General features: G+C 38.1%; 1 protein-coding gene across 1 annotated transcript in view; it reads right to left on the bottom strand.

Annotated features, from left to right (window-relative positions):
• Window positions 1-1,403: 1,403 nt before the first annotated feature.
• The window catches only part of LOC119728337 (ubiquitin carboxyl-terminal hydrolase 24-like), a 28,954-nt gene continuing 19,648 nt past the window's right edge, over window positions 1,404-10,709 (bottom strand). Inside the window, exons 4-7 of the mRNA XM_038200535.1 lie at window positions 9,793-9,906; window positions 8,372-8,510; window positions 6,634-6,788; window positions 1,404-6,211 (exon numbers count right to left, since the gene is read on the bottom strand). Of these exons, the coding sequence (XP_038056463.1) occupies window positions 5,894-6,211; window positions 6,634-6,788; window positions 8,372-8,510; window positions 9,793-9,906 (726 nt within the window). The 3' untranslated portion in view covers window positions 1,404-5,893. The remainder of the gene's footprint in view (window positions 6,212-6,633; window positions 6,789-8,371; window positions 8,511-9,792; window positions 9,907-10,709) is intronic.

Raw genomic sequence — 10,709 nt, 5'->3', positions numbered from 1 at the left:
AAAGGGGCAGGTCTATCATGAGTACAGTAAAAATGAGCTGTGTGTTCAGACATGTCAGAGTATGTGGACTGGCCATCTGTGGTTTGGCCAATTGCTTAAAGGGAATATACATCATTTGCTTTTGCTGTAATTTTCAGAAATGGATGGAATTGGGGGGGTTGGAAATATATAGCAAATATAGTTACACTGACTTTTTTGAGGTTTTGGGTTCGAAAATGCTATAAAAACCAAGAAAAACAATCATTTTCCTGTAGTCTGGTTCCCTGACTCCATATAAGAAGAAACAGAGCAGTTTACATACATTGGGGAATTGTAAGGTCAGGGAACCAGTCTAGCTGGCTCGTACCCGTTCATAGGTTTGTAATCGATTGCAAACAAGTGCGATGGTCAATTGGGGCCAGTATTTGAAAAAAAAGCCAGTTTTTTCCAACGCTGATCGGCCGATCAGCGTTGGAAATTGATACAAAAATACCACTTTTCTTGAAAATGACAGTTTACCAGGTGCCATGATTTTACAGGATGCTTTACACTGTTATTCACTAACAGTCCAGCAAGGTATTTCAAAATGATTTGGTAGTTTTATTTTTGGATGTTTGCAAATGTTGTATTTTCCCTTTAAAGGGAAGATACAACATTTGCAAACATCACAAAACGAAATTATTAAATTATCACGAAATACCTTACTGGATTGTTAGGGAATGACAGTCTAAAGCATCCTGTAAAATCGTGGCTCCTGGTGTGCTGACATTTTCAAGAAAAATGGCATTTTTCCCAACGCTGGTCGGCCGACCAGCGTTGGAAAAAACTGGCCTTTTTTTCAAAAACTGCTCTGAATTTTCGTAAATAGTTATTCCGCATTTTCTTTGCAATTGGTTACACACATGTGAAGGAGTACAAGTCTGCTAGACTGATTCTCTGACCTAACAATTCCCCAAAGTCTATAAATTGCTCCGTTTCAACTTAAGTGGGGTCAGGGAACAAGACTGCAAGAACAGGATTGGTTTTCTTGGTTTTTCCAACATCTACAAGCCCAAAACGTGAAAAAAGTCATTTTAACAATATTTGTATAACATGCTAATCCTCCAAATCCATTTATTTCTGAAAATTGCAGCAAAAGCAAATGTTGTACATTCCATTTAAAGTCATTAATCAGATGTTAAAGTGGGTTGGGTAAAGATAAACAACAAAATCCTGGTATGGAAAAAGCCCTAGTTCTTATCAGGCAAAATCGCCTCACGCCAACGACATTCTGGAACAAAATTAAAGTAACGAAATTAAAGTATCTTTTCATGGACTTTGAATGCTACAATCCATTCCTTACTCATACACATGTGTAAAATTAAATTTAACAAGACCTCACCTACAAAACTCACAAAAACAAATATGACAAAATACAGAAAATATACAACTGGGTAAAATTGAGAATTTTTTATTCAAATCTTGCACTTCTCTGTCTCACGAAGTTGATCATGAAAGAAAATTTTTATTTAAAATACCAGGAATTTGTAATCAATATTTAAAATATATTTACATATATGTACACACATGTACATTAATGTCACTGACCAGCCCTTCAGTGTAAACTCTGCAGAAACCGTACGCTCAAATGTGTGTATGCATATGCATCTTTAATAAGAGCCAGTTTAAACTAGTAGAGACTGGTTTGAACTGGTTCAAACCAGATTTGAACCAGTATTTCATATACCTATACAATACACTAAGTATACTGTCTGATCTACTAACCATGTCTTGCATTGTATCAAACAGTACTACATTACTTAAAAATGCAACTTTTTTTATTCCTACGATTTTAGTGCATCAAAGTAGATTTTCACCCGATGGTTTTAAACTTTTTAAGGTCTCTAAATATGTACAGTATTTTGCATTAAGGCAGACATTTTTTTCTTGTGCCTTTTATGCTAATTTTTTTTTTTCTGGTTATCAAGAAATCCTTTGACTGAGATTCGTTTTTTGTTTGTGTGTTTGTGTTTTATTTCATGACGGAACTTTGCATATCAATCCCCCCTAAAGATAGATATATAATATTGGATGGCTTTGAGAGGGATATAAGAATATATTGCATGAGCTATGATGAGGGCACTATTGTTATAGCTAGTGCAATATATTCTTGTATCCCCGGGGAAAAAAGCCATCCAATACTATCATTATTATTTATATCAGGCAGACTTAATCAGCAAGAAATGGACACTCTCTTTATTTCTGAAACTTCACCGAATATTCTTTGCTTACCGAAGCAAATTTTGCGCTGCTCGAAGCTGCCATTGTTGCTGTTGACAACAGTGCGCGTATATCATGATGCGCGCTGCGTCCGTGCCCGCGTACGATGGTACCGCGCTACGCTCTGTTGACTGGTTGACAACTGTGAGGTTCTACGCTCTTGATTGTGTGGGAACCAGCAGAAATTGTTAAAATGCCCGGACTAGGAAAATATCAAAAAATAATATTGTCCTCATCTGGGTACTTTGACTGACATAATATTGCAGTCGTCTGTGAACTTTTCATGACAGCATACAATACAGTGATTTATTTTTTATCACTGGAAGCCTGATAAAAATAATAATAATATGGTTTAACTCCTTGGATACAAAATAAATTACCTCAATATTAACGGAAATAAAACATTGTGTACTATATGATCTTTGAACAGATATATCAAGTGTTCGTGTCTGGCGGGTGCAATTTTGGAATAATCTGCTCATTGCACACATAACCTATACAAAATTAAAACTAACAAAGGCTTAAGTTTTTCTGCTTATCAAGGTTCCTTCACTGACTGCAGAAAATGAAAATAATTCAGGTGGAAACCTTTGCTGCAAGGTCTACTTTTCTGTAGCATAAAAAGCGTAGTTTGTAATGTCACGTCAGTATTTAAAGCACAGTTAACATTACAAACAATTCAACAGACGAACAAAAATGCAACTTTTCAACTTATGCTACAAGCATTAAAGCACCACATCCTATGAACTCCAAATTAAATATAATTTCAGATATTTCCTATGGAATTTGACAACATGTTAAAAAAAAATGGAATTACTGAACCAATTGAAAAAGTAAACCTCATAACTCTTGAAACAAAATTGGAAAACAACAGAAAATTGTGCAGATGTTAATTATGTTAAAGTGTGCAAGAAATCAGCACCCTACATAAATGTCCATCTGACCTTAACATTGGCCAGGTGGTTTCATCTTCTCAATTGGAAAAATTCCACATTACAACTGAACAACAAGAATAATGTTTTTCCCAACTTATCTCATTGGTCTCTTTATCTCTTTTTAAAATGAAAAATTGACATTTGTATTTTTAACAAAAACCTAAGTTGTATTTTTCTTATGTACAAAGTATTTACATATGAAATAGTGAGGCGTGATATCTACAGTGATGAAGATGTTATTAAATTTACACAGAAAGGGATCTTCAACAGTTAATGTATCGAGCAAAACATCCCCCCCCAAAAAAAAAAAATGAAAATTCAAATTTCATTTAATGCTACTTGAAAAATAACTTGCATTGGTGTGTGTGTAACTATAACTTATATTAGTTATTCATATTTACTTAAAACACACCGCTACCAAACTATCTACATGGAAGATACCGAAAATGCATATTAATTAGGTATTGCCATGGCGACACCACATGCAGTTGCGATTGGATGAAAGAGTGAAGGTAGTCCCCTGGTATTGGATGCTTTCCTTTTTACAAATATTCATGATGCAATTCCTGGTACAATCTGATTGGTTCTCATGAAACACATCTGGGCCAAAGGTTAATGATATACATGTAATCTATCTGGTTGAAACCAGTCGCAGCTAGTTTCAAATCTAGATCCAAAAATACTATCAAATTCTCTTTTAGCTGAGGCAGTTTTGAAAAGTTGCTAGAGTACTCATGCTGTGTGAAAATTTAAAGTACAACCCGTTTTGTTGTTGTCGTTGTTTTCAAAAACTATTTACAGCAGGCTATAATGATGACAAGATTTATGTCATATATAGCCCTTTATCCCACGAGCGTGAGTGCACCACAGAACAAAGTAGTGTGTCTTAGTACCAAATGCCACGAGCTGAAGGCCAAGTGGTATGTGGGACACAGACGCACCAAATTTTCCATTTTCCATGAGCGCGAGCCGATAACGAATTTATCTTCAGGCCAACTTGATGCACAGTAAGGATGGAACACGAATTCTGTGCATGAACTTTTCAGCGGTAATCCTATAACATGTGAGGGCAGTAGGTACAGTGCGCATCTAAGAATAGTGCGATACCCAGACTGCGATATGGATAATGTTGTTGTCATGAATCAGCCAATCAGGATCGAGGATTCAAGTTTGCTCGAAAATGCCAAAATTCAGTATTTTTACAGCGAAGAATTTACTCTATGCATAGATTTCAGATTCAAAAATCTTTGTAGAGTTATTTGATCTAAAGTTATTTCAATGCATGAACTATTTGGCAACTTGATTTAATCACGTGGGGTGATCAATAAACAGAAAAAAAGAAATTCACCATAATTCCCGCAGCACTTTTGATAGAAAATTCCTGAATCCTACAAAATCAAACACAGTGCACAAAACAAATGGTCATTCTTGAAACTTCATAGGTGCATCAACCCCTGTGCCAAAAAAAAAATTAGCTAGGCCCAACTTTCCTAAATCCTATAAAATCCTTCAAAAAAATTCTGATAGAATTTGTAGGACCAGGGAGTGCACGGTAACAGTTAGAAATCGACAAAGTTACTATGCAAAACATCCAATAAAAAGTATCAGTGTGACATAAAGTTTAAATTCAGGTTTCTATAAATTTTTGTCACTTTTGCATCCCTTGCTAAACTGGCTGTGAGACTTTACGGTAAAACGACACACATACCATGCTACCAATTTTGTCCGTATAAAATTATTGCTTCTACAAACTACATTCAAGTCCAAAGTTAAAAAAAACCCACAAACATTGTCCTTCATTTGCTAAGAAAATAGAAGAATTTGTGCAACTCACAAAATTATGGCTTACAGTGAACAGAGTGAATGATTGAATGGAAACAGTGGCCAACAGAAATCTGGTAAGCACGGAAAATACCTGCTCAGCAAAAACAGGTTTCTCAAGGTACAAAGCATGCAAATTATTATAACTTCTGACTTGCTTGGGCAAAAAATATTGCTATTAAGCATTCATTGTCTGCTTAACACCCTGTGCAAACAGACATTCTGTGCCAAGTTGTCATTTCAGTCAAAATCAATCAAGTGACTGTTTTCAACAGCTAAGAGCTCCCAGCCAACATAAAGCAGGATTGACTGGCTGAGACTGTTTATGTAACTTGATACAGCTATAATGTCTGCCAAGTAGGTCCACGAAATCAGGCCTCAGGCTCAGGTTAGCAATTTCGTGAACCTGGCCGCGGTGTTTTTATCTGCAGCACACATCGTCAATGGATCGTCATTATTCAGCTAGTCGATGTTTATTCATAAGAAAATAACAATGACGTCAAATCATTGCTATCACACTCAGTCATGCATCAAAGAACAGCTTTCGTCGAGCTGCCACAGTGGCCTAGTGGATAGTGGAATGAACCATGGATTGCAAGATCTGTGGTTTGAACCCTTGTCCAATTTTATGAAATATTTTTGTTGGTTGGCATAAGTTAATTGCAAGGAAAACACTACAAATCCTAAGTGTCTTCCATCCACACAGCGTGATAAATATTCATGTTAGGGTGCGTGATGTGATTGGTTAAAAAACAATGTGTCAGCAAAAAAAAAAGGTGCAACCTGGCCCTTGGTTTCCTACAACCTGACCTGTGATGACCTCTGACTTATGACCCCAGGAGTAAGGAACCATATCTTCTATTGGCTACAAATTCTGAAACAGAAAAAGAAAAACGTTGTTATGTATCAATGTCGTCCAAGTCGCCTACGTCGTCCTGAACCAACGTCTTGGAAGACTCGGAGCTGTCTTCATTCCCGTTGACCTCTGACCCCTCTGACGACCCGTTGACCTCCATCTTGGTGTTGGAGTCCCCCTCGACGTACTCCTCCTCTTCGTCATTTTCGATGTGTTCACCGTCGTCGTCACGCGTGTTGAGCTCGTCCAACAGCGCGGTGGCTTCGGCCAGCGTGTCCTGAGCGCTCATGGTGCGTTGGAAGGACCGGCCTGTGCTGGATTCGTTGGAGACGTTCTGAGGCGTCCAGTAGTGCTCACTCATCTATGCAAAACAGCAACATAACGAAATAAGCACATTAATTGCCTAGTCTTGATAGAAAGTTGCTATGGATTTCTTGTATAACATAAAAAAATCAGTCAATTGACAGATTGTTGGAAATCACCTACACTTCTTAATTTCTGCTAAATGACAGCAAGCTAAACAGAATTTCACTAGGTGTTTAGTACCAGTACGATCCTTTTAATCTTAATGAGATTTGTGATAATAATCAGCTAGATTAAAATGATCCTATGTGCCTTCAAGTTAGTCAGCTTGCTTACACGTAACCATTAATGAAATACGGTTTACATAATTAGCTTGTCTTTGACTTGGTTAACTTGGAAAATTAAACCTTTTGAATCGGAGATGTTATACCCGGTTAACTGACCTTTCAAAAAAACTACATATTGGGGAGAGGTTCTTACCTTTTTCTTGAGCCAGTTGACTGCCCACTGCCACCGGACCGAGATGGTCATCAGATACTCTTTGGCCATGGAGCATTTGTTGGACAGATGGACCAGGAATTTGATGCACTGGTAGGACCGACGGCTGTCCATGGACGTACATTTACGGATGATCTCTGCGAGAAAATAACAAGAAATAGTGACATTAAGTTTATAACAGCCACGATGAAAAAGTCTGCAAGGAAGGCAATTAAAGCTGCAGTCCATCATTTGCAGCTATCCAAAAAGTAACTGACATAATTATTGTTGAAAAACATACTTGGTTGAAAGATACCGGTAGTAAGGGGACTAAACTATCTGTGAAATTATTCTTTCTGCCATGCTATCATTTTGAAGAAATCAATGAAAGAAGGCCTATCCAACAGTGCATCTGAAGACGCACCACTGGAAATTTCCATAAGTAGTTTGTTTTTCTTATTCGGCGAAGCGCACGCAAGCGTTGACACGACGCACACGCGTGCGCCCTAGATAATTCATCGGATTAGTGCGCGACACCGCATAGCTGGAATCAGCCAAGTGAGAACGTGTCTTGGACGCTGAATTCAGGCCCAATTCAAAACATGATTCATCAACTTTTGATTTGAAATCGAGATGCTAGAATGTTTTTTCTCTTGAAATATACAGCTGAAGCTGAGCTGAAACTTCATGAGGTTAGTTGTTCAGTATCCTTCTTTAGATTTTAGCACGTTTGTTGGGTCATACAAACAAAATGCACAAATTACAAAAATGGACTGTACTTTTGAATGTTACTACATGTACTCTATACAGTTTTGGTCCAAAGTGTGACACAATTTTTTTGCCTCTGTTATCTTGGTACGTTGTAATTTTCCATTCAGAAATACCTAAGACAGTTTACCCATTCCTATTGGTCGAGAGCCTGTCTTAAACGGTTGATAAAACACCAGCTGGCTGGTCTAAAACACTCTTCTGGTGTCACATGAAATTTTGACTCCTATATAATCTGGTCCAATTATCCTTTTATTGGTTAAACTTTCACAATCCTCACTTGCACAACACTACCAGTGAGTCAGTTTTTCATAGTCCTAATTCACACAACACCAGCACAGCTGCGCTCTGCACCACATCCTGCAGTATGCGCCACACCCAGGCCAATCTCCATATAAGGAGCTGTTTACGACTACTTGCTAGAGGCTAGAGGCACATACCATAACATAGTTAGAGGGGTGTTTTAAAAAAATGAAGTAAAAATATTGGAAAAGTCATTGGAAATTTATATTTTTTTGACTGGTGTTGACTTTTTGACGGAAAAGATATTTGTGAATGGGAATAAATCTGTGCTTGGCTGGTTTTAAACAAGTCAGTTTAAGACTGGCTAGGGGCCTGGTCGCTAATAATATCCCACCCTTTGGCTCGGGCTATTATCAGCGTCCATCCCCCAGCTGGTCTTAAACGGACTTGTTTAAAACCAGCCAAGCACACATTTATTCCCTTATTCAAGTAGCATTAAGAATGACTTTAAACATTTTATTTGTTGGGTAGGTAGTTTGCAATTCACATTCACTCTTGGAGGATGACTGCATCAAGGAGTGCACCAGAATTATATAATCACAGATATCAGATGTAACAGGCACATGAAAAGAGTGGACCCCACATTGATACAATAACCCATATGTCTTGGCCTCCCAAGATGGCATCCGAGTGGCTTCACCCTACCCAGACAGAGATGAGCGCTCCTTACCCAAGAGGCCATTGTTGTTGTTGCCTTCCACAGCTAGCTTGAGGCGCTTGCCCTGCAGGGGGTCCTCCATCATCAACAGCTCCAGGAGGAGAATCAAGATGTGCTTCAGCTCATTGGTGGGCGCCGAGGACACCTGACCCTGTATCGGCCAATCAGGGCGGAGAGACAATAAATGAAAAAAAAATCAATACAACAAAGAGGAAAAATTCTGGCACATAATGTAGCATTTATAATTTCAATCTCCCTTGTTATGTTTAAAGGTCCATAGGATTAATTGATTTTTGTGCATTACTTTTCTCTTCACTTTGACCGAGGTTTTCTCCATAAAATCGTTAATAACATTCAAATACTCCTGACTGTCAGAAATTTCTTGCTTGGCACCTTAAACCTGTATACACAAAGCATTTGGAAACACTTGTTAACATAAGCAGTGCTTAGGTCACTCACGGATCCTACACACAAGGATAAATTACTGTTCTGAGCTCCAGTACAAAATGCACTGAGTGGACTTGCCTTAATTGGTTAGACACGTGATAACAGGCATTAATACCTGTTGGCTTGCAATCGCGAATTTTCCAGGTGTGCTATTGTGTCGGTTCTTTGCATGACATCTTATACGGAAATATTCATAAAGCTGTATGCAAAACTACTCCTTACGTAGGACATAATTCTTCTAAAAATGTTAAAAAATTAATACTTCAGGATATAACAGATGGTATTGTGCAGTTTTTGTCATCATAGATGAAGTATTTACCCGGAAAATAAACGTCAAACTTCGAGGAGAACGCCGTTTACCCCAATTTCGTTTTTAATGAGGCTTTCATTAAGAAGTTTTAGACAGATGTGATCCCGAACCGATGAAACAAAAGCGACATCTCATTGTTCATTTTAAAGCTTAAGATATTGTGCTCAATATTAACGCGGTTATGCAGTTATCACTTATCAGAATTCAATAATAAAGACCAAAAACATAGATTCATTAGCTGGCTTGACTGACTTTGACACCAGATCGGGCGCAGAGCCCTGCAAATCTGAAAGCCGCCGCGCGCAGGGGTCTTTGTTGACAAGTATTCATGGTATTTGCCACCAGTACGGGCCGTTATCACGCGTCTAACCAGGAGTTTGGCTGAATCATTCATCCTCGTGTGTAGGATCCATGCGTCACTTAGGCCACGTCACTCAACTACTGAAGTCTTTTTGATGCCAAATTGCAAATCTGACAACTTTAAAAGAACACTGACTTATGAATGAGCCATTGCATGAACAAATCTGCCCACCTTAAAAAAGTTTGAATTACTTGCTGCACGATCATTCCAAACCCAACTTAAGGCCTTATTCATAAGGTTGCAGATGTCCCCCCCCCCCTCCCAAAAAAAGGTTGGTCTTTTGGGGGCTTTTTAAAATAACTGAATTGTACTTACGTGGATCATCATCATGACGGACAAGGTGAACGTGTCGTTGCAGTAGCAGCAATGCAGCAGCATGTCGAGCAGTGCAGTGGTTGCATTGGGTACTTCACGGAACATCAGTATGACCTGCGGGGGGGACCACATTGGAATTGTTAGCCAAAAACAGGTTTATTAATAAGGATATTGAGTTCTACAGTTGTTGAAACAAATATGCTGTGTAATTTTAACACAGTCACAACACACAATAAATTGCTTTTTTTGGACAAACCTGATTTAGGGTAACCTTGTTTCATAAATAGTGATAACATTTTAACGTGTAGGGCAATGGAAATAAATTTTTTTCACTTAAAAGTAGTTTGATAAATGGGCTTCCAAGACACAATTAACTTTGGTGCTACATAGATTTTTTTTTATGAAACATACATGTATTTCATTGTGTATCTCTTTGTTCCTATAGACTGAACACATCACAAACTTACATTCAAAGATTGTTTTTTTAACAAAAGATTGAAGAATAAGACTTGTAGAAATTGACGATTAAGGACAGGTACAAAATCCTTTGTCCCCTTTGTGTGTCTGTCGTTTATCATTAAGCCGTACAAGAACATGCAGTTGTGCATTTCTATACGCCCGAGGACAATGCTTTGTGTTTCCCTTCGTCCCTGTAATATTATGCTCTCCCATGGACTAAGCACATAACCATACGGTGGACTGTTTTTAACAAATCACCCAACGCTTGAGGACTGAAAGGATCTTTTGTTCTCCATTTATGTGTCTGTCCTCTACTGTAAAGCCACACATGTACACCCGCACAAGTGTGGCCGTTTTTTACATACATGTAAAATTTTACCCAAACTGACATTGCATAATATTTATAACTGGACACCTCATGCACCAAGAAAAGCTTTTGTTTTGGAATAGTCAGGGTT

This window comes from Patiria miniata, unplaced genomic scaffold (assembly GCF_015706575.1).
Source record: "Patiria miniata isolate m_02_andy unplaced genomic scaffold, ASM1570657v1 HiC_scaffold_20, whole genome shotgun sequence".
Lineage (NCBI taxonomy): Eukaryota > Metazoa > Echinodermata > Asteroidea > Valvatida > Asterinidae > Patiria > Patiria miniata.
The sequence above is the reverse complement of the archived record's forward strand: the minus strand, read 5'-3'. Positions and strand labels throughout refer to the sequence as shown.